General features: G+C 39.0%; 1 protein-coding gene across 1 annotated transcript; it reads right to left on the bottom strand.

The window, feature by feature from the left end:
* Nucleotides 1-38: 38 nt before the first annotated feature.
* LOC139744410 (1-aminocyclopropane-1-carboxylate synthase-like protein 1) lies at nucleotides 39-22,833 on the bottom strand. Its single transcript, XM_071654850.1, has 12 exons — nucleotides 22,717-22,833; nucleotides 16,646-16,705; nucleotides 15,270-15,413; nucleotides 13,803-13,869; nucleotides 11,053-11,150; nucleotides 9,830-9,907; nucleotides 8,918-9,018; nucleotides 8,164-8,305; nucleotides 3,424-3,565; nucleotides 2,335-2,477; nucleotides 1,540-1,696; nucleotides 39-235 (listed from the first exon to the last, which is right to left on the bottom strand). Exons 1-12 carry the CDS (start codon nucleotides 22,831-22,833, stop codon nucleotides 39-41), a joined length of 1,446 nt encoding a protein of 481 aa, XP_071510951.1.
* Between the last annotated feature and the right edge of the window lie 3,090 nt (nucleotides 22,834-25,923).

Genomic DNA, 25,923 nt, shown 5'->3' with positions numbered 1-25,923 from the left:
CATTCTCTTGAACCTCCTTGGTTAAACTCGCGTTTGGCCTAAACTCGGCCACCCCATTCACAGCGTTCTTCTGGCTGGTCGTCCTTGGCCCCTAACTTTGCCTGGTGTCTGATGACGCCGCACTGCACGAGGTTGATCAATGGACAGAGAATACCTGGAACACCCTTCCCTGCGTTTTGCTCCACCTTGATGGACCCAGGTTGCGACGGGAAGGCTTGTTTCAGCCTCTTCATTGCTGTAATTTCAACAAAACAACAAAATGACAGGAAACACGCGAAAGACATCTTTAAAGTGCGACCATATACATGACATTACTTTATAAGACTTACAAAGGATTTGCGAAGCAGGAGGTGATGAACGAACTAATCGGCAGGAAAATACTTCTCTAACAAATGTCTGAGAAAGAGTTGGCCGACTAAGGATCCGGAATAGCACATGAACCTTAATTTGCAAGCTTAAAGAAATGTACACCTTGTAACTTCAAATGTTATTCATGTATTCTACCAAAACTTTAGTGAGTATTTCAAACTGCCACTAACATGATTATTTGAGATTGACCATTATTTCAGACTAAAAATGATAACAGTGAATACACAACAGGAGTCCATTGATTTTGGTGCATCTGTCCAGGCACTCTATCGCTCACGGTTATAAGGTTGTGTTCGTCCATTTGTGTATTCCAGGAGTCAGATTAAGAGATTCTGATACCCACAGTGGACACATACCAAAAACATCTTCCTGAACCCTTATCAACACCCCACAAGGTCTCGTCCCTACTTCCATGCACCATGGAGAGACCAAAAAAGGAAGAAGAGAACGTGAGACATGCCAAATAATTTCTCAGAGGTGATGATGAGTTCGTCATCAATTCCCCCCCCCCTCCCAAAAAAAGAGATTATTTAAATCATACAATGTACCGCCGTCGTGTTTCCGGAAGAATGACGCGAACGCGCTCGATTCAATGAAGTGTGCCCGAAAGAACGATGCGAAGGCACCCGATTCAAGAAAGTGTGCCCGGAAGTACGACACGAACGCTCCCGACTTTTAAAAGAAAGTGTGCCCTGAGGAACGATGTGAACGCATAGACCCGATTCAAGAAAGTGTGCCCGGAAGTACGACGCGAACGTACCCGATTCAAGAAAGTATGCCCAGAAGAACGATGCTAACGCACCCGATTCAAGGAAAGTGTGTCCGGAAGAACGACGCGAACGCACCCGATTCAAGAAAAGTGTACACGGAAGAACGATGCGCACGCACGCGATTCAAGGAAAGTGTACACTGAAGACCGATGCGAACGCACCCGATGCAAGGATAGTGTGTCCGGAAGAAGAAAGCTCCTCGCCCCGGACAATAAAACAGCAGGAGATTGCAAAAGCAAAAAGCAAAAGTTACCGAGACAACGTTCGAGCAGCAACCGTTTTAATAGGCAGGGTGAAAACAAAAAGATTACCAGGACACTGCTGTGGTAACTCCTAGTTTGAAAGGCTCCATTAAAACGGGGCTTAAGAGAGTCAAGTAGCCTGCGCAAAAGGAACTCACCTTCAATGAGTTGACCACGGGGTACAGTGAATACGATGCGAAACCAGCCGTACTCGTTGTCATAGTAAAATGCCGCTCCAGACAGAATAGCGAGACCATTGTGAAGGAAAGACGACTTGAGGGCGCTCTCCCCATTTAAGGAATCTTCCAGAAGATACTGTATGCTCGCCGGGAAAAGATTGAGTGCAGAAGTTAGAGGTTGGGAAGGGAAAATTTAATAGATCAGCGAAAACAACAGTGAAACCCACAGCCTACATCAGTCGGTACCTTCCCTTAAAGGAGACCTCCTGAGGATTTTTCGACTTTTGCTTTTAAACATCTATTTAAAAAAATGCTTATACTGAACTGGGGAGTGTTTCAGGATTTATAACGATTGGGATGATAAAATTCATAACAAGTTACAATATACAAATAGTGAATAGTCGCAAGTGCGATGGTACAATATTTCACACGAGGTGAAAGATAGAGGCGCTCTATAATTCAATGAGGCGAAGCCGAGTTGAATAGTGCGTCTCATCTTTCACGGAGTCATTTGACGTCACGAAACCTCGTAAATAGGGATTAGTTATTTCGCAAGCAAATGCATTCACTATGCATTTCTCTTGAGAGACTCAAGGAAAGTAGAGCTATGTCAAATGACCAAAGTTGCCAACTTACATGATAAGAAATATCAAATAAGTTTTTAATGAAAAAAAGGAAAAATAAGTTCATGAATTGGATGAATTTAATATTCGAAGCTCTTGTTACTAATAAGAATAAAAAACAAAGAGAAATACGACATTAAAAACGGCACACCTTGCTGAAGTTAGCCCATATGAAGAAACCCGCAGAAGGTTTGACATAAGGCACTCCAATCTCGTCCAGCGTTGCCATGACAATTTCTGATGACTCACGAAGCAGTCTTCGACTGGTAGCAAAGTGAACATTCTGAAGCCACTCTGTCGTAAAAAAAAAAAAAATCAAAATCAAAAGATGATTTGGTATCTGAAATATACTACCACAAACATAACACGCATTATATATATATAACTGTTATATGTATACATGTCAGATATACATAAATAGAAAGATAGATAGATAGATGAATTATACCTATATGAATAGATTACGCTTAAACACAGACACACATACACAAACACAAACTGACACGATGTGAGACTCGAATGCTAGAGTTACCTCGAGGAGTGAACTTTAACCCCTTTTTCCACCGAGGAAACATTGCAAACTTAATTCTTTTTATCGTGAAAAAAACAAAACAAAAAACTAACCAACCAACCAAACAAACAAACAAACATTCAAAATTGGACTGTTCAAGTGTAAGTCATAGTCTAAAAAATGTCACATTAAACTAAATATGGGTTTTCTTTGGCTTTGCCTTTCATCTTTTAAGTGCATTTTCTTTCAAAAGAACCGCTTGGCTGGCTTTGTTTTTGGATATTTTCAGCTATTTCAAAACCAATTTTCATCAAATAAACTTTTAGTTCGAATTAGAATCGTATGTTCGTAATATTACATGTAAGTGGTTTCTAATCCTAATCCCCATCTCAGCCAACACCTTACCATCCCTTTACGGAACATCTAAAAAATTTTATGTAGGTCCACCATCAGACAGAACAAAATATGACCTTTTCACTGATACCTCAGTAAGTGTTGCATAATGAGGAATATTCTTGAAGGTATGACTAAAACTATTCCATATTCTTTTTTATTCTTTTCTCTTTACTTTAGCAGGTTAAATCGCAAACACCTCAAGTTGACCAGAATGGAAATACTTACTCGTTTTGCGAAGAAACTTATTTTCAACGCAAAAATTATGTCTGGACTAAAGTGGTCGAAGCAAAGATTATTGTTCGAAAACAGACAGGAATGCAAAGTTAGACATACCTCTGTCTTCCAAGAGCTGTGCCATTTCCATTTGAATAAAATGGGGCACCTGCACGAAATCAACGATGCATCCTAGAGAACGGATGACGGTCGGATTCCACGAGTACACTGCACCTACGGGGGTGCCGGACATTCCAAAATCCTGCCAAGCAACACAACGACAATAACATCGGTCCAGATGGGTACAATTCCTATCAAAATGCCTTCTAAATCTAATAAACAATATGAAATATATGAAATATTCAAACAGACGAAGAAAGAACAGAGAAATCACACAAACAAAATCTGATATCAAGATCTAAGGAAATATGGAATTATTTGAAAGTACACAACAGGGGGTATATCACTACAGAGGGCTGACCAAATAGTAAGTAAGTCCATTCAATTTGGATAAATTCAGTTGAACACATTTCAAATCAGAGGGATGGTTACACGAAATGAAAGAAGTAAAAAAAATCATTTTGGTATTAATTTTGCCTCTTTCTTCGTTTTGGAATAAAGGCAATCGACGACAATCCTCCACCAGACACTATTCTGGGCCGTCCTTTCTACTTCTTTCCAAATGATATCACTCTCCTCCAGTTCTGCATCTGTTTCAAGCCTCTGTCTGTTTCAAGGCCGACCCCTCTTTTATTTCCTCTTTTGCTATGGCAAATGGTATGTGGTGCTGGATGCTGGTATCCTGAGGGTGTGTCCAATCTAGCCCCAATTCCTCCGTTGGATATGTTGGTCATCTGGCTCCTGTTCTGCTCATTGCCACATCTCTTCATTGCAGATCTTCTCTGGTCACCTGATTCATAAATAATTGACATATATCTGTATCTTCTGGTGCATACTGATTTGGCTGTTTTCCATGTTTCTGCTCCATACCGCAATAGTGACTTAATGTTGGAGTTAAGTATGCGGGGCTTGGTGTTGAGGCAAATTTCCTTTGAGACCAAGATGTTCTTGTGCATAGTGACGGCTGATCGGTCTTTGCCAGACTTGGATGCGACATCATGGTTTGTGCCCCTTCGCCCATCTACCACAATCCCCAAGTAGACGAAAGACTCGATCTGATCTCTGGTAGGCTGCCTATCATTGGTGGCTGGTGTCTGGGCAGCAGTATTCATCCATATCAACTCAGTCTTCGTCTGGTTGATCCTGAGCCCAGTACCTGTTGATGCTGCTCGTAGGTCAGTTGTCTTGTCCTGCATCTGACGGCGTTTGTGTGTGACGAGAGCAAGGTCGTTGGCAAAATCGACATCTTCGAGCTGCGTCCAGAATGTTCGCTGCATCCATTTTGTTCCAGCCTGTTGTGGCCGTCCGCATGACCCAGTCGATGATCAGGAAGTGGAAAAGTGACAAGAAGCAGCTGCACCCCTTGCAAACTACAGTCCTGACCTCGAAGCTCTCTGATCGTGGCCGGCGTCTGCTACTGTGCACATCATGCCTTAGATAGGAACAGCGGATCGAGGGTGACAAACTTTTCTGGTACCACATAAGCCTCAGTAAATTCCACAGCGTCTCCCTGTCCACATTGGCAAACTTCTTGAGGCAGAGTCTCATTGTACGTTAGTCATCAGATCGTGGTCTGATCTGCTCGTCTCCCGAACTTATGCAGCGACGGATCCAGAGGGGGCGCGCACCGGGCGCGCACCCCTCTTTATTTTTGGTTAAAAAGAGAAATATAAGAAGAAAAAAAATGAGGGGGGGGGGTGGTTGCGTGCGCCCCGTTTAGCAAAGGCGCCTCCCCTTAAGGGCGGAAAGGGTTGCGGAAGCAAATTTTGTTATTTCGGCATCCTGTCCGCGACAGACGCGGAATAACTTTGTGAATCGGCTTGTCCTGGGACATTCCTAGGACTGTCCGCGGACTGACTGCGGACAAACCTAGGAATCACTCCGGAAGAGCGCGAAATACCTCGAAATATGCTAATCGTATCCGGGCAGCGCGGAAACATCTAGGATTACACCAGGAATGAACGCGGACAATCAGGATGCCTTCCGGACAACACAAGTTAGGCATGCGGACAAACTGCGGACAATACCAGGAAAATGGAAAGGTATAAATTTGGCGCTGACTTTGACTTTTCCTCATATGACTGCTAGCCGTCATTGATGCTCCTTGTTGTGCTTCCGCAGTAGCGGCTGATATTATATTGATATGATTAGTTAATATTATTTGATAATAGAATGTGACCACCAAAAGTCGAAGAATAGGATTGTCTGCATGTCGGCTGACGACTCATTTTTTTTTTTTTTTTTTGATTTGTCTCATCTGGGAGAACAATTTTTTCTCTGCCTACAGTCACATGGATGATATTCGCAAACTTTTTGAACCATATATATATATATATATATATATATATCATATACATAAAAATGTAAATGTATATACATATATATATGTATATATAATCATTTTGATAAGGTAGTCCACGTTTGGGCAAGGTAAAAAGATAAGTACCAAAACTGCAACAAAGTTCATGCTGTATTCACCAACGGTTTATTTCTTCACAAGAAATAAACCGTTGGTGAATACAGCATGAACTTTGTTGCAGTTTTGTTACTTATGTGTATATATATATATATATATATATATATTCTTTATTCCCTTTTTTTTAGAACTGTGCTTTATCCATCGTGAAGTATATACATGTTTTGTCTGATACTTCTGTAGAGCATGCCAAAATGATCCTAATTATTAAATTTGTTTTTCTTTCTCTGATTTTTACCCTTGTGCATCTCCAACCCTCTCTTATTTTGATCACTTTTGAACATTTTCAAGTCCGAGATTTTTTTTTCATGCTTAGAGCTTACTAGCCTATTGTCAATGAAGTGTAAAAATGGGGAAACATTTTTAACCTACTTTAATTTACTTTTTTTTTTGGGGGGGGGGGTTCAGCTGGGCTGTCAAATTGGACAATCGAGTTTATTTGCAACCAAAACAAAAAGAGAAGAAAAAATTATTAGGTAATAACAACTACGAAAATCATTCAGGTAAAGAATATTTCTGAAATGATTTGTGATGCTTAATGTGTACTTTTAACACTCAGCAAAAAAACAAAACAAAAGAAAGACAGAAATTTAACACTGATTTATTGCTATTTCTCTCATTTCACTTGAATTTTGAAGTGACAGAAAATTCTTCATTTTCCTCCATCATCTTTAGCTTTCATTGTTATATTACATTGTAATGAGACCACAAGTATATCTTTGCAATTGAATTCATGCTTTTTAGTGTGATGTATTTGTCTTTTGTTCTAAAAATTGTATCATTAGAAAGCATTTACGTATGAATAACAACTTGTTCATGCGTTCATGTTCATATAATACATTAACATTTAGCCACAAATTCTATGCTTTTTTTCTGAGTGTACTTCCACCTACTTTTGTGATTTTTCAGCTGGGCTGTCACATGGGACAACATAGTTTGTTTGCAAATAAAATACGAAAACAACATAAAGGAAAATGTATTATAGTAAGTAATAGGAACCAGGAAAGTCACTCAGATGAAAAATAATTTCTGAAAAGATCAAATCAAAACAAACTTACTAGGAAGTTAGGGGGCTGATTTTACTTCTTTCTGGTTGCTTTTGGCACAGTCTCTACTACCTTCTTCTTTGCCTTCTGGGACCGGAAATTCCTTAGATTTACCTGTTCTTCATCACTAGACGAAAGGTGTGCCTGTGATGGAGATATTTGCATGGGGGCCTCGCCTCCCTTCTTGCTAATTTTGCGTTTCATTGGCATGACGCTCGCGGAAAGTGTCGACATTTTCGTGTCTGGATCACAAAATTTCCGCATAGGTTCCGGACACTTGCATATATAGATCCGCATCGGCTCCGCGCTGTCCTAAAACATTCCTGGTGTCTTCCGCTTTCATTCGGGAAGCTTCCCCACACCGCGGGATTCTTTCCGGAGCGTGTGCGGAAGGAGCGGAAGGGTTCCGGACAAGCGGAACATCCTCAGGACATCGTCAGGACAAGTCGCCGAAGGTGTCAGGAAGTTCATTTCCGCGTCCAAATTTTGGTCTCGATCAAAATTTGGACGCGGAAATTTTTCTCTCTCCCGAAGGTGCGGAAACGCCCGGACATGTTTAGGACAGTGAGCGGACACGTTCAGGAACGTGCGGACAGGTTCCCGAAGGAGTGCGGAATACCAAATTTGCATTCCGGGGCTTGTCCGCGTCTTGTCCGCGCCCTAGTGGACGCCTGGTCTAACGGAATTCCTGGATCCGCCCCTGTTATGGCTGATGCAGACGTGGTCAATTTGATGTGATGTGATGTTCAGTCACATGGTCTGGTAATCTCCACGTTGCTTTGCAGATCCTTCTATGTGGAAAGATGCTTCTTGTTATCACCAGGTGATTGAGAGATTACAATCGGCTTGGCGCTGTGCATTATAATATTTGATCATGTACATCTTATCATTTATCATGTTTATTGCCTGAGCTGTGTTTCATAATCACTATGATAGTCATTGAGCCCTTTGTTCATGTTTATTTCAAGTTTCTAATGCTTCTTGATTACTTAATCTATTATTGAATTCCTAAAGTAGTCTCACATTTTAGAGGATTAAAGTTTCTGTTCTTTCTCAGATCGACAATCTTGCTTTCTTTCTTTTTTCTGAATTTGCGCAGATCTCATGAATTTGATGAGTTCCATCTAATCTTTCTCTCACTTCAAGATATTTATATTTTGATACACACATGTTGATTCTGATCTTATAACTTGGTATGTCAAATAATTCTAAACTGACCTTACTGAAGCCCCACATGACGTGAGTCTTGCTCTTATCAGGGAGCTGGTCGGGGTGAAACCCCCAGAGGCTGGAGTGAGGCGTGTCTGGGTCGTAGATACTACACACGTACACCTCATCGACGACACAATGCAGGTTGTGCCTGGGGAAAAGATTACGGTTGGAAGAAAGATTATAACTTGTTGCCCTGCACACTATATTCCCAGCAGGCAGTTCCAAAAAGAAACTGGTTACGACAAATTCAAGTTGTTTCTATGTATCACCATGTACATGTTTGTGCATAATAACCAGCAGAAAACTCCGACATATCCATAACTCCAGAGTCTGAAATTTGACTTGCAAAGATATACTACTGTATATGAGTACCCCCCCCCCCCTCCCCCCAATCATGGTGCACATTATCAGATTGAGTCTCTATCACCGATATAGGATTGCTATATCTGCCAAGGTTAGTGAAATCCATCACAGGGTTTTTAAGGGGAAGGTGGAAAATAAGTATCATCTCCAGTGTGTATGTGTGTGTTTGTGTGTGCTCACGTGTGTGAGTGTTTTGTTATCTGCATAATGTCAGTTGCAATTATGTTCTCACTATAGATAGATGAATTGTGAATCGTTGATATTGCATATCATGCTGACATATATCCCAAATTATTAGGAAAATACTGCAATCGTCATACAAGTGAATCATATGGAGGAATTCAAACATGTGTCACAAAATGTATCCCTATTAAAGTAACGCTCAATCTGTTCGTACCTCTTGCAGAACTGAAGACACATTAGAACCTGTTCTCGTGGGAAGACGGTCCCCAGTGGATTGTATGGATTAGTGAGAAGCAGAACTTTAACTCTGCGACCCTTCAGAAAACAGGAAAGGGAGGGGGGAAAGTAGACCATACCCACATTTACACACAGGAGTTGTTATCATTATCATCATTATTACCATTTCAGATTGCAATTACTGCAACACGAATATATATATATATATATATATATATATATATATATATACATATACATATACATATTTACATTCTATTTGCTTCGCTTCATATATATGAGAAAAACAAGAGAATCCCTCGACAGCAATTAAAGCTCTTAGTTTTGAATCTCCGGATTGTGCACGCCCAAACAATGACAATAAAGTACCTCCACACATTATAGGTAGTTTATTGGTGGCAGGGGTTCTGTGGAGGAGGGCTGGTAAATGCATGTTGGATATGAAAACAAACAGACAGACAAACAAAAAACCTCGACATAGTAAAGAACATAATCATGTTCAAGACAAAGAGTATATTATAAAGCATCTCCTCTATTTGGAAAAAATGCACATAGTTTCTATATGATAAGCATGCTCAATTATTTTTCCCTGAAAATATGCTGTTGTTTTTTCGCTATTTCCAAAAAGAAAAGAAAAACCAAACATATGAGTTGGTCGATCTGATATCAGCTAACGTGTGTTGCCAGACAGCATTTGACATATGAACTCGAACATGTTGTACAAGGGATATTACACACTTTGTTTGTGGGTCAAAGAATCAGTGTACATGGTATGTCACACACCAGTGTGCTGACTATGTCGTCACTCCATTGGCAGATTGGAATCAAGCTTGAAATGTGTAGTCAACCAGATATAAATCCATGAAGGATTTCTAAATGATCTGCATACCTCTACCTTGGCCCTTTTCAAAGCATCTTCCAACAATTCTACCGTCAGCTCAAATGGCTCAGTGCCGCTCACTCCAGGCTGTTGAAGGGAACACAATCATAATCATTAAGAAAAAAAAAAGAAGAAGAGAGATTACAAATCGTGCATACAGACAAAAAGACTTATGGCACTGAACAAAACTCTTGTAACTTTATGCTGCCATCTGGAGAGGCTAAAGATGTGTAAAGGATATGTAGATTCTGTGCCTTTCAATTCTGGCTGAATACAGGAACATAGCTATTATCCTAAAATATCACGTCATAAAAAAGTACTCACAGCGGTGCTAACCTTGGGCACACCTTCGCGGTATTGTAAGGGCTAAAAAGGTGCATTTATTGTATTTATTTTCTGCAAAAACAAACAAACACAAAACAAAAACGTAATGCAGTAAGGTAATGTGGGAAAAAAGTATCTATATTCCACAAAATATGCAGAATCATTTTTCAAAGAACACCATACAGTATACTGGCAAACAGTGACGAAAAAAGGTATCAATTGGCATCTCTATGAAATTGAAATAAGAGACTTCTAATCTAATGAAGAAATAAGATATATTTTTATCAATTAAGTCGATGATTGAAGAGCTTGTTTCCAAAGGGCGTTAAATCTATCATTTTCAATGGATTAATCGCCTTTTGGAAGCAAGCTCTTCAATTACTGTCTCTGCAGTGACTCTTTCAACTGCTAAACTCTTCTAGTATCCTTTTAATCAGTTTGCTTAAACAATTTACAGCCAGTTCGAAATCCATATCTTCACTGGGCCTCCTTAATGAGATCTGATACATTTTCTAGTGAGTGAAACTTTGTATGCTGCACACTTGTACTACATAAATGACACATCTCACCCCTTCCCATATTATGATAACAAGAGAATGCACCAGAAAACATATACAAATATTCAAATGCATGCAATACTCTTGCAAGAAATTGATATCTGTAAATAGATCAGTGAAGTATACCAAATAAGACCAACACTATAGGGACTATGTCAGTCAAATCTGTCTATAGCGACTACTCAAGGGAGGAAAAAATGGCCGTTAGAGACAGGAGCCCGCTAGAGACAGGATATTCAACGTGACTTTTTCTGCCGTGATGGTGGTGATTGGGGCGTTATTAGTGGCAGTATACGACAGGTGGTTGCTATAGACAGATGGCCGCTAAGGCAGGTTTGACTGCACACACACCTTACTGTTGAGAGGCACTGGATATGTCTTCACATTGGGTATGAAGAGAAAATCTCGAGGAATCGCTCCATAAAGTGGGCTTGGGGTCAGAATCGTATCTGGGAAGGTAGGAAACATTTGGTAGAGAATGACAATACATGTTTTTTTCATTCTCTTTCTTGGCAATATTTCTTCACCTTGTTAGTCAAAAAAGACAATTTCATCCTGATAGCTCTCCACCGTCCATGCCATCAGCCACATTATCTGCCTTTGTCAATTCATTCATTATCGTATCTATAGGAACAAATTTGTCATTTCAAACGAGCACAAATTTCCTATACAGGTATACACGGCTCTTTGTAGCGTTCTCGAAAGAAAATCCCCTCGGTCCACAGCGCAATGACTACTCGTCTAACATCTACAATTTTCGGATATAATAGTACTCGTTATTCCAAAGGTTCGTTAATCCCAAAATGAAATAAGCTTTGTTATTCCGAATGTTCGTCATATTCCAAAACGCACAAATAATCCCATGCACGTACAAAAAAAAGAGATTGTTAATCAGACAGCATGTGGCGTTATTCCCAAAGTTCCTTAATCTAACAATGGAAAAAAAATGTTATTCCGAAGTTCGTTTTTAATCCGAAAACAAATAGGGTTCGTATTTCCGAAGTTTCGCTATAAGCACCTCCTTTTCATTTTGGGTTTAACAAAACTTCGGAATAGCGAACCTTATATACGGCATTCTCAGATAACGACCCTTCAGAATTTCTAACATCATTTATTTCAATTTCGGATTAATGAACCTTCGGAATAAAGTCAAAATTAATGTTCGGATTAACGAATATCTACTTAATAGCCCTAGGGACTTATTTGTGATTTTCGAAAAATTGGACAATTATTCCTTCAAAAGTTAAGAACTTTTAAAGTTCTGGTGGAGCCATCGCTGGATGGTAAGACTACAACAGTTTGTGATGTCACATAATAATGAAGAAGAATAATTATAAAGATATACACTGAAATCAATATACTTTCACTTTTCTACCATAATAAACGAGCACTTGACTTACCTCTTATTATACAACAGCATGAAGAATAATATTACCCCAACCTACCTTCAATAACAAGTCGAAGGAATGAGTACTCTCTTAAAATTTGATGTGTTTTCTACTACTATCGCTGTATTTACTCAATCCTCATATTTGAACTTTCTTTTCCTTTAAAATCAGTGGTATTTACTGTATAAAACAAATAGGGTCTGCTCAACACCTAGATTACACAGAGTTGGCCACTTGAAGCAACTTTATATCATCAGGATGGAATTCCTTTTGATTAAATACAATATCGTTTGTTCCTTTGGGCGCATTAAACGAGAAACACTTCAGTGCTCATGAGGAAGCAAATATTGACACAATCTGCTCTGTTCTAACTCTAGCCTTTATAAAAGACCCCGCACCGTCAGCCTTGAGGAAAGATCTGAAACCAAGCGCGTCAGGTCAAGGGCATGTTAAGAGCTGTAATTACGCTGATTATTCATGCCTGGGAGAAAGGCTATCCCGCAAACCTCTTTTACTGAGTGATTAAAGGGGGTATTAACCCGAAATTAAATTACCAGTCTTCTGGTATTAACCAGTCTTCTGGCATTAACCAGAAGACTGCTTGGCATCTCTTACAAAGATCACATAACCAATGAGGAAGTCAAAAACAGAATAAGGCAAGCCATTGGTCCTTATGAAGATCTTCTCACCACCATCAAGAGACGCAAACTAAAATGGTTCGGCCACGTAACAAGAAGAGATGGGCTTGTCAAGACAGTACTCCAGGGAACAGTCAGAGGAGGAAGGAAGAGAGGAAGACAGAAGAAGAGATGGGAAGACAACATCACAGAATGGACAGGATTGAAGCTGAGCGAATCGGTCACACATGCGAAGGACAGGGAAGGATGGAAAGGACTGGTTGCTAGGTCATCTGTATAGCGCCCCAACGGCAACCGCCATGGGGCAGGTGAGGTGAGGTGAGGAACCCGAAATATACAACATGTGGATTAAGTGGTAATGCAGCAATATTAGCAGAACACAATAGCCATCAATGAACGTTTGAGGCAAATCGGACAATCCGTTCAAGTCACATCAAGTCCAGTACATTATATAGTATCACGGTTACAAAGAGAGTATAAAGAAAATTCCACAAAGAAAATGTCATTTCGTAATATTATGAAAAGTACACATTCCCGGGACTTGTTAACGACGTATCATTTCCCCCTGATTTCAGAAAGAGGTAAGTCTAGTGATCTTTCATTATGCTAGAAAAGTGAAAAGGTGATAATTTTCTTTCTATTTTCTTTATGTAGTAGTGCATGTGTAATGTCATGATCCGTAGTAGTCTTCTGATCCAGCTGGCTAATCAGCAAAACTGCAAAAATCCATAAATTTTGAAAAGGATTGTCCGATTTCCCCCCCCCCCAATTTTCATTGATGTATTCTACAAAATATTGCTCCATTCACTCAATCAACATGTATTTTGGGGTTTTATTCTCCTTTAAATCAGTAAACAGTTCAGGTATTCAGTACGGGCGATGAAATTTTATGGCTGGATTTGTTCATTAGCTGTAAAGTGTGTAACGCATACACAATGATAACCTTCTTCAGTTAGGCATTTGGCCGATTGGTCACGATTTTGCTACCTGATGCTGGTATAAAAAAAAAAGAAATGGTAAAGCAAAGGCGTACGTTAGAAAAATGCCTTCTCGCTGAATTATAATAAGATTATACCTCCGTCGTTACACAGCACGTAGCCCATCATACAATTGAGCGATGTCACTCCGTTTGCGATGCAGAACTGAAATAAGAAAGAGAGAGAGAGAGAGAGAATCAAAATTTAATCACAAGTATGTTGAGCTATATTTCCAACTTTTTTTTAGAGTCGCAGGTTTCTAGAATATCACCCATTTCACTTCATTACTGTTATGGCAACATGAGATCAAGAGCATAAATAAGCAGCAAATGAAAAAAAAAATCAAAGAAAGTACTGTGGACATCATCACAAATTAAAGGGTGTGTACAGTTCTGGTCGAGGTGAGGATTTAGCTTTTAACGTTTTGCGAGATATTCAGAAACCACTCTATGAGATGTCAAAGAGCAGGCAATTCTAAGGGGTATCAAAAGTTTATTTGATGAAAATCGGTTTTGAAGTGGCCGCGATATCCAAAAACAAGGTGAAACAAAGAGATCCTAATAAAGTTGTGGCCTGTAGTCTTTTATTATTATCACTTTTTTTGGATATCTCAGCCATTTGAAAGCCAATTTTCATTCAAATAAACGTTGAATCCTTCTTAAAATTACATGCTCTTTCATATTTCATAAGAGGTTTCTCATTATCTCACTTAGGAATGTAAAAAACATGAATCCCCACCTCAACCAGTACTGTACAGCCCCTTTAAAAGAAAAAAAAATATAAAAGAATTCTCTTAACAGAGTGCTAAAGAATAGGTAAATACCAACATGAAAGTGGATTCAGTAGGCCTATATGATAATGTGATGCTTAGACAGAAAGTGAAAAACAATTTGCAAGCAAGGTGTAAAGAGTAGAGTGATACGTTCACCTATTATCACAGCAGGAATATATTACGAAACGATAATAGTAAAATGTCATTAATTCTCTATGCGCAATTCAATATAGGTTTTCCTGGTCAATTTCATTGTGTTGTCGTTCATGTTCATATCAAAAGCATTCATTTAATTCGCCAAATTTGCTCATGCATTGAAATTCTATCATTCAAAATCGTTTTTCCTCGTTCAAAATGACTAATTTGGCAACCGATTTCGCATTTGCATAAGGATGTAGCATTTATTTGTATCCCTGTTAACAATAACCTGTGTCTTTACTGCACGTTGTTATGTTCATTACATTTTTGTACTGATTTCGTGACATTATTTGTATATCCAAACATTTCGTTGTATCCTCAATTTGTTAAAGATGAAATTAAACATCTTGAATGCCGGCTCATGTGCATATATACAACAAACGACATGCTTTGATGCATTAGCAAACACACAGCGTCTGATGATGTTATTGCTGAATGCCGAATTCACCCAGATAAAAGCGGCTTCTCATTGCAAGCAAGTTCTTTGATAGGACTTTATTGTAGATAGATTAATGCTTCTTGCGACACTTCATGGCAGAGACATAAAAACATATTTAATACATACTTTTGTTACCTGCCATAAACAGTTCATTACCTTGTCAGGGTCTAACGGTTCGGGGGTGGCAAGCTCTTGGGTTAAGAACTCTGCAATGGCACTCCGTAGCCGGGGTATTCCTAGCCTTCCAGGGGTGTATGGTAGCATGGAGGCGTCCCACTGCTTTAGGGATGACTGGTTCAGCTTCAAAGAATGGCAAGAAAAATCAAGTTAACGCTTTTATACACACCGAGACGGAGGTGCGTCTTCCACGCATTCTTGCAGCCGCGCCTGTGTGTCTCGTTTATTATGCATTAAAACGTATAAAAATTCTTCTTTTCTCATCCATGAAGGACGAGGCAAACTTGGGTAGCATCAGGGGATCTTCAGATGGGCATGATGTCCATTGGCACATTATATCAAACTGGCAGTAATAGCTGTCAGGTTTGTAGAAAAACTTGACCACGCGTCTTCTGTAAAGGTGAGAAGATCAAAATGTGAAATCTTGTCCCCTCCCTTTTGGTCGCGGCCCCCAAGGGGGCGATCCCTGAATCAACCATAAACAAACGTGAGATTACATTTATCATACACTGCATAATAATACTATGGGTATTTCTTGTCTCAGAAAAGACGGCTTTAAAAAGTACCTAGGCCTACTGTTGTGGCACTGCGACAGCAGCGATTCAAAAATGTTTCAGACATCACTTTGATGCATACATGTATGTGTAGGTCAGTTGTATCACAAAACTGTCATCCTACAATAAAAAAAAAATGCAATAAAACCTAAAATATAAGGAGACATCATTATTTTATTCAATAAACCATAACTGGAACAAGTTTGTGCTTACTCTAGCACTTGTTAAGATAAATCCCTTCTGGTTGAAGGTTTTACGAATTCTTTAATTTCGGAGCTTCCGGTACGTGCAAGTTTGAAGAAAATCCGTCATCCATTGGTTTTCAAGAAGAGCGTGACAAACATGGCAAGATTTTGCCTCATTTTGCCCCACCCCCTCCCTGGGGTTCAGAGGTGTTGGGGCACCCAGGATCCGTTATAAACTGACCTGACACTACTTATAGCAAAAGACTATCTCCTAGCACAAACTTGGTGTGTGTCACGTACACCCAACAAGCCCAAGAGTCATTGGTCATACAACCTATAAACGAGTCATGCAGCTAACGAGCTACTGCCCACGAGACATGCAGCCCATGAGCTAGACACGGCTACTGTGAACAAAGTCCACAATCTCGATATCAAGTTGGATAGGTCCACGAGCTATATAGTCCACGAGCTAGCCACTGGACACGCCATAATGACCGCAGTGTCTGGCTCGTGGACCTGTTTGCTTGGTGTCAAACTCGTGGGTGTATGACTCAATTAGTTATCAATTTAAAAGACTTTACTACATGAACATATAGATAGGGCCTACCAACTGTACCTTTTCGACAACCACTTCTGAGATTGCGTCGTTGTGAGCTGTTGACATGTTGATAATTCCCTGTCAGGAATGGGATTAATAAAGAAACCACACAAAAATTTCATCAAAAGTTTTAGAATTATTGCAAATTGCAATATGCAGTAAAAGGCCCAAGAATAGAAATATAAAACAAAATGCACTGCTGTCAGCACTTTCACCTGCGCAGTATATACTGATAAATAGCCGGCACACTGTATTTACAATGATTGCGACTATCTTCATGAAGCATGCCTCAGGTTACTTTTGTGTCACCGAGTTATTGGTCATTCTCATTACATCATTGAACATGGCATCCTATGTGCACCTTAAATGACCATGTTTTTAGCAAAGTTACTACGATATCTCTCCAACTAAATATTCTATACAGTTGACATTGAAATACATAATAATAAGCCATATCATAAATTTGAATTGGGACTGTCAGAATATATTGACATTTATTTTGTTTATGCACACAAAATTTAATATCACAGACCCTGGCATCATGTATTCCCTATTGTACCTTCTTGCAGATCAAATCAATTGCTATAAACATAAAAAACAACAACAGTGCATTTGAATCTCTGCGTGAAACTTGCAAGTGACGACGTGCAAACTTCACATATTTTGCTTCAAGTACAGAGAACCATGCACCGCAGATCGATTGATAACTCTCATTGTAAACCTCTTAATCAGTCCTCGATTCTGATTGGTCGAAATTAGGGATATAAATTCAATGGTTTGCATACAGTTCCCAAAAATGCCCTATATCAACAAACGGTCCTTAGGATTATATAGAACCCAATTTGCCCTCTTTTTGGCATTTCTATATTTTTGGCATACGCGTAGGCCTATATACGATATGTGCATGCCAAAAAGAGGGCAGGCCTTCACATACATATAGGGAGAGGTTTATGACATTGTGCAATGCAATCACAATGCAATCGGCCCGGTCGTTTCAGATGCAGTTTGCTCACAATCTATCTAACCCTATCAATGAATACGCGAATCGTACTTATAGAAGTATACTAGATTTGAAGCGGTCTGTAATTTACATTAGGCCCCATGGATGTCTATATGCTGAGTAGCTGGAGTTTTTTTTTTTTTTTTTTTTTTTTTAAAGAAGAGGTGATGTTAAGCGGGTGTTTTTTCATTTTCAGATTAATGAACCTGTGGAATACGAGCATCATCATAATAGGGATTGCTGTAGGCCAATTATTGTAACCACCGATTTCGGAGCAGGGAACCCGTGAAACGTTAATCGTCCTTGGCCACAATTTTGCCTTGAAACGCATTACAGTAATAAACATGTAGAAATGACAGAGGGAGAGAATATTTGATTTCAGCTTTTAGAGGACATCTATATGTAGAAGACGTATAATTTGAGCAGTTGACAGCAATGGGCATTACAATACTGTGAAATATGCCGATAGAATTTTCCCAGATTACGTCTGTGCAGTTATTATAGGCCTATCATATTATACGAAGGAGGTTCAAGAGATGGAATAGCAACAGTGTTCCCTTTGATCTCATGTTCGAAGCCGCCCCTCAAAAACATTATTGAAGCATGTGCCAAACAGGATCTGCCACGCAGATACGAAGACAATTGACTCGTGTCTCATTGCATAATCACCAGCCACTTTCAAAGGAAGATATGTCTTTGTGATGGTGATTCCTTTTCGCTGTCCCTTCTTATAAAAGGTATACATAGGCGGTACAGACATGAGGATGCGCGAATAGAAATTGAGCAAAAAATGCTGAAATAAGGATGAAAATTACTCGACTGGGCATACCCGGGCACTAATCTGATATATCTATCTATAAAGAATTATACTTGAAGATAGTTCCATATTAGTTTCATTTGTGGAAATTAAGCGGAAAAGTGATAAAACCAGCTTTCCAGGATGGTACAGTTTTAAACATTTTCACATGATACAGCTCTGATTTACACTTTTGCGCAAATTTCTGGAAGGAATTGACTTTTGTTTTACATGCTTTATCATTACGTGAAATTTCATTTCATTTATAAGCAAAATATGGCCAACATTATGATAACGTTCAAAATGAATCTTCAGATTGCTCAGCAAGACGGCGGCGCCAAACATCGATCATCAAAGGCACATTTAGTGCACCTGTGGAATTCTTTTGTACATCAATAGAAATCTGACAACTGTTTGAATAATTACAGCCAGGTGGAACTCCACGTATAAAACCTCCTTGATTATACGGACTTGTGCTGCAGCACTAGCGAATACCGTGCTGCACAACTTTCTCGGAAATGTTTACTTTTACAGTGGTAGGCCTAATAGGCAGAGGAATAGATCTCATCCCTCTTCAAATTCCACGTTGGCCGTATAACATAATATGGACGCCCGGGTGCCAGTTCCTGAGTATAGGAAGCCTAACGTTACTTAGAAGATATATGCATACTGTAACATTCCGATTTTGGATCGAATAGAGTCACGAGTGTACAACTCCGTTTCAGGCAGCGCTGAAACCACTCGGAAAGTGAGTGACGAAACGTTTACGATAGCCACTTAGCCCGCCATGCAAAAGACCCCGGTAAAAGATATCAAAACCATATCAAAGACTCTCTGTTGACTATCACATCCACTTGGTCTTTAGGTAAAGTACGTATTGATCAATATCATTATGATGTTCGACTTTTGTGCATAGAAGCAGGAAAGCTTGGGGCAGCATGATGCGTGATAGCTTGGGAATCAATGAGAAAGATGAAGTGGAAAATAATAAATAATTCCCAAAGATAAAACAAAACTCAATAATGGAGATGATTTGGATAAAAGATCATCTTGGATGACGCCAAGCTCACGTGTCTTAGGAATTGCCGGAACAGGGATATCATAAACATTTAAGGACAAAGTTGTTGAGGATTTGTTGTGAGATTTCACATGCAAAACTTTGTTGAGGATTTGTTGTGAGATCTCACACGTAAAACTTCAGTTTTCTCAAGATTCAATTTCAGACCATTTTGCGAATATCATTCCCGAATTTTACTCAAGCATGATTCAATCTGATTCGTAAAGCAGACGAATACATATTTTCTATATTCTCTTCGTCATGCCTTTGGGACTTCTGAAAAACACTTAATTCGTGCAGTCAACCGTGCACTCGGCATTGGGCAGTCTCACTGCATGGTTACCCGTACCTCGTTCGACCTATATACATTTCATCTACAATGTAAACAATGCAAACAAAGCAAACCGATGATTCATATTCTCAGCGTTTCCTGTTAATCCAATATATATTCATTTGTAGGGAAAAAAGAGAGAAAAGAAAAGAGAAGTCCCGCCTTATGTGAAACGTTAATGGTGACAATGGGGAGGGACGGTTTTGCTTTATGTCACAATCAACTAACGTCTAAGGTGGATGACCTGAGTGGGAGGTACAAAGACACACACTCCAAGGAGCAAATACATTTTTATTCTCTTCTTCATGCCATTGAGATGTCTGAAAAATACTTCATTCGTTTTCATCAGTCAACCGCATTTGGTACTAGTTAGTCTCACTGGTACCCTGCATATGGTTTGACCTATATTTTTACTATTGCCAGAGACTTTCGATATGAATATCATAATATACAAAGTGTTGGAAAGTGCTCATCCGTCATAACAATCAATATTTTCATTTCTTTTTCATTTTTATTCTTTCTGTATTACGGTAAAAGGCAACGAATCACCTTAGAAACGTATCATACACATTGACACATTTTTTTTTTTTTTTGCTTTTTGTTTTTATAGATAATCTGAAGTCCAGATATGCAATTAACAGTAATTCTATTGCTGTTCGGAGAGTTTTACATGCAAATGTGTGTGTGTTGGGGGGGGGGGGTGTATGGGTGTTGTGTGCTTATGTTCTCGTGTGTTTGTGTGGGTGTGCAGTATCGTGAAAGAAAATGAAAGCAAGGTCACAACTGGCCGTTCACGTCTGAAAAAGTAAACTTTCTGGTCATAATCATAAACTTGTCAGAAATTGTAGACTTTATTGTTACGTTATTCAAACTTCCAACTTGTGTTATGAACACTTTGGTTTTTTTTTTTCAATTGAGCCTACTGTGACCTAGTTTAGCAACCATATTGTAAAGCATTACAACTTTTTGCCCGTACTCTCTAAAAAAAAATCGAGTGAAAATTTTCACTCTAAAAAGAGTGAATACAAAAAAGAGTGAATTTCGAGTGAAATTGGAGTGAATTTTGAGTGAAAATGCTCATTTTCACTCATTTTGGCGTGACGTCAGGGATCACTCGAAGATTTTGGAGTGATCCCTGACGTCACTCCAAAATGAGTGAAAATGAGCATTTTCACTCAAAATTCACTCCAATTTCACTCGAAATTCACTCTTTTTTGTATTCACTCTTTTCAGAGTGAAAATTTTCACTCAATTTTTTTTAGAGAGTATATAAAATCGTGATACAACAGTCTAGCAACTAGGAATAGCTGGTAGACATAGATATAGGATTTAGGACATTAGGAGTATATGGTAGGTTAGATTGATCATGGTTGTTCTTTGTGATACCCACAGCTTTCTTAGATCTTGTAATGAAAATAATACTAATTAACCTTATCAACCAAACTGTCACGACTCAAACATGAGTTCATAAATTTGGACATTTCTGGAATTATTCCTAGTAGGTTCATTATTCCGAAATTCGGTAATTCCGAAAATAGAATAAGGTTTGTTATACTGACGGTTCATTTGAAAAAAAAAAAAACCAACAAAACAAAAAAACGTTCGGCAGTCCCAAGGTTCGTAAATCCGAAAGGTGTAAGGTTCGTTGATCTAAAATGAAAAGAAATGCGTGATTCCGAACATTCGGCAATAGGAACTTTATTTAATTTTTGGATCAAAGAACCTTAAAAAGAATAAAGAAATAAAAAAGTTATTGCTTAATATTCGTGTAACCACCGGAATAACGAACTGTAACTGGTAAACACAGGCCCACCCCCCCCCCCCCAATATTTCTCACACATTATTAATAAAATGTCAAATGAATTATTACTAAAACAGATATACTATCTCTCTTATTTGATGCTCCTATGGCTATTCAAATAAAGATCAAAAGTCAAAATTTATGATGCTATTTCGTGTACTACAGCCCTGCTTAAAAGAACGCAGTGTTCCGTAGTGTGAAACGCAATGTGAAACGCAGTACGTGTGAACACGTTGTGAAAGTCTCTGCACACTGTTAAATTCGAGCGTTTAAACACTGTGAACACGTAAATCATCAGTCCACCTGCAGTGTGAAGCAAAACATCATGCCTGCTATCTCAGATGTCCCCACCCTACCAGTGAAAACATCTTCACTATGTGAACGCATTGTGAATAAACTGCGGGACAATGTGATCTGTCTAGACGGATAGCCTATTGGTCTATATTTAAACGGAATTAGATGAATCATTATATTAAAAACACCTCCTTGATAACAGGCTACTAGTATCTCAATGCCATTCGAGTCAATAAAGTACTGTCAAATTCAGAACGTAAAAGTAAATTGAAATTCTCTTTCAAGTCATTGACCACGTTTGCTTGATTTTTTCACTGGGACAAAATCAAATAAAGAGACCTTGTATCAAAATTTGATATCCATGGTATCGATTTTTTTCTTGAAATACTATTTGACATGACTTTACAGTTCTAGAAGTAGCTCAATTATCCTTCGTCGATATTTTTGGTCTTTTATGTTATTAGCGATCTCATTTCAAGCATCATCTAATTTGCCTTCTTGACAAATTTCTAAGTGTACTTATATTTTGGGTCAGAATTACATTTAAAGTTAATACAGTGTAGTTAACACATTTATGATCGATGATACATTTTACATCGAGTCAAAAGCTGTTATATCATGACGGATGTATTTAGGGTTAAAAGTTATTGCATTAATAGTAAGGTCGTAATTACAATTGGGGTAGACTTGATTAGTATACTTTTTGTGGTTGAAAGTCATTTAAATTACGGTCGATATTTTATTAAAGGTTGCTTTTACTTTTAGGGGTGATATAACAGAGGATGATGTGAGTAGAGTGTCGATCCTTACCGTTGGGTTGTCAGTTTCGTGATAAGGATTTTTGTCGATGTCGAGGAAAATATCGCGCAATTCCATCTTGAAGTTTCCCCAGCGACGGGAGCGGGCAGACACACACCCTTCCTCCATCGCTGATTTGTCCATTTGAATATGCAGAAAGTTCGCAGAGAGGAGACACAACCGCCGACGGTCATGTGTATTTGAGAGTTCCCTTGTATATAATTCGCAGCTTGCTTGAAACACGAGTTACTGCTCATTCTTTATACTGGCATATCGTCTCTTGCATGGAAGGAGTTGTTGGCGAGCGGCCACGCGAAGCTGCGGCTTTTATCACACAATGAACTCAATATCGCGCATGACAAAATGCAATGCAACCAACTTTTTATGCGTTATGTTTGTCGAAAAAACAATTCTTATATTTTGGGGGCCATTCATAATAATGTTTCTATTTTAAGGGAAAAAATCTGAAACACTTCCATTTTTCTTCATTAATGTCCAAAATCAAAAATATCTCCATACAAGAATCATACTGATTTTATTTCATAACCAGAATGGTTGTTTTCTTATTAATTCGTGACAGATTCTGCCCACTGAACAGTGAAAGAAAGGGGCCTAATTTGCTCCATGGTATACAACGTAGTTTGTGAGACCGTCTCCCACAGTTTATTAAGGTGGCATTGCGCCCGTCAACCTTCTATGAACACGCACTTTAAACAGTGCCAGTCACCCCTATAGTCGCGTCCCGCTCTCTGCATGTGTGTGTCTGCATGTAAAGATTCATGCTGGAATATTCGGGTAAGTCGATGAAAATAATAAAAGTCCCAATTACATTGTATAGTCGAGTGGGTCCTATACGTGTGTTATTCCTCTTCATAAGTCGGTTTTTGTTAGCAGTGGCGGATCCAGGGGGAGCACACCGGATGCCCCCTTTAACTTTGGTTTTAAAAAATGGGGGTGGGCGCATGCGCCCCTTTCACTTTTGTAAAGGCGTCCCACCTTTACGGAATTCCTGGATCCGCTCCTGGTTAGTGGACTTGTCGCCCGTCGATCAAAATCCAATGACAGTTTGATAAATCGAAATTCGTTTAGTCGAACAAAACCTGAAAGTGAAAGTAATCGCTTGAGGGTATCACGCAGTCATGTGTCTTGTTTACTCAAATAGCCAATAGACTTGCCGACGCGCATCAGTTTCTAACTTCATAGCCCACTTTCACATGATAAAAGTGTCACTCGGGTGATTTCCCGTGATATTCAAAGGGTGTGTACAGTTCTGGTCGAGGTGAGGATTCAGCTTTTAACATTTTGCGAGATATTCAGAAACCATTCTATTAGATGTCAAAGAGCATGCAATTCTAAAGGGTATCAAAAGTTTATTTGATGAAAATCGGTTTTGAAATGGCTGAGATATCCAAAAACAAGGTGAAACAAAGAGATCCTAATAAAGTTGTGGCATATGTCGCCTTTTATTATTATCACTTTTTTTTTTGGATATCTCAGCCATTTCAAAGCCAATTTTCATCAAATAAACGTTGAATCCTTCTTAGAATTACATGCTCTTTCATATTTCATAAGAGGTTTCTCATTATATCACTTAGAAATGTTCAAAACATGAATCCCTTACCTCAACCAGTACTGTACAGTCCCTTTCTCAAACAGGGCATTTTCATACTTGTACTAACTCGTACCTCTCATACGCTCTTCTGGTGTGCTAGTACAAGTTAAGGCGCATACGCGTTACCCGGGAGTTTGGGGGGGGGGGGGGGGGGGGGACATCCGCACGTTTACCGTGTACGGTAAGCGAGGGTAAAGGTTTCTTAAAAGTTACCAGGCATTTTACAGCAATGAGTGATTGACATTCTGAAGGTAGCGTGACCTCACTAGAAACGATTCCATTAAAAAAAAAAAAAAAAAAAAAAAAAAAAAAAAATCTTTCCACCAATAGAATCCACCAGGGCCAACAGAAGGCATTGGAATAGACTCAATCAAAACTTATTGGGCCATTAAACCAGCACATACCATTAGCAGGGGCGGATCCAGGAATTCCGTAAAAAGGGGGCGCGTTTACAAAATTAAAGGGGGGGCGCACGCACCCCTCCCCCATTTTTTTATTTTTATTTCTTTTGTGTCAACAAAAAATAAAGGGGGGGGGGGGGCGTGCGCCGGCTGCGGTCCTCCCTGGATCCGCCACTGATTAGAACAGTTTCAATCAAATCGTAATGGACCATTAGAAACAGAAAACACGACTAACAGAAACTAGTACACCGACAGTCCGTTAGGTTTTATAAACTATCGTAATTCGCATATTTGTGTCGACTATTTTTACTGCATATTTCCAAACGGTTTTCACCAAAGACTTTGACGGCAGCATATTTTGTTCACATATAAATTGTAACAACAGGAAAGAACAGTGTCCCACAGTGTGTTCTTAATATCTCGTTTAATAATTGCTTAATTTGAAAATGGATTGCACACTGTGGTATAGTTTGTCCAAATTGTTCACAGAGAAATGTTCTGTTTCACACTGTGATTTGATGATTCACAAAAATAGTGTCAAAAGGCTTAAATCTAGCAGTGTGAGAAGATTAATACATGTATTTCACACTGTGTTCACAACGCGTTTCACACTGTGGGACACTGTTCTCTCCAGCAGGGGAAGGTACACATGTGTCACTACGGGTTGGACGTCAGACATCTTTCAAACAATGATGTTACAAATAAAAGAAGGATATTATTCAGAGGGGTGAAGGTTCAGGTGTGAGTTTCTTCAGTTTGTCTCCCTCTACAAATTAAATTTGTTAAGATCGCAACTGCTGATCTGTGAATTAACAAACATGTCGGAATTTTTTTCCCGACATTTCCGACAATGATTTCACACTTTCACATTATGGCACTGCTCTTCAGAGCACAGTGACACACAAATAACAAATGAAACTCAGAAACATTTATGACAGGTTTATAATCATTTAATACAGTAGTGTATGTTTTATGCATATTGTGTTCACGTCATGCTGACAATTCCTGTAGTAATAAATTTTCAGCACATCCAATCGTACAGTGTTGATTCATTCTTAATGGCGTGAAGTAATACACACAAACCATTGAATTAACATTCTGAACATACTGTAGTTTCTACAAGCACATAATTATCTAGGTCCTACTTATTTAATGTAAGCATATTTTCGACACAAGTAGTACAATGTATAGTTCAAATGAGCATTT

Source organism: Diadema antillarum, unplaced genomic scaffold (assembly GCF_040938485.1).
Source record: "Diadema antillarum isolate AM-2024a unplaced genomic scaffold, OU_Dant_1.0 seq00001171_RagTag, whole genome shotgun sequence".
NCBI lineage: Eukaryota > Metazoa > Echinodermata > Echinoidea > Diadematoida > Diadematidae > Diadema > Diadema antillarum.
This window is presented reverse-complemented; position numbering and strand designations above follow the sequence as displayed.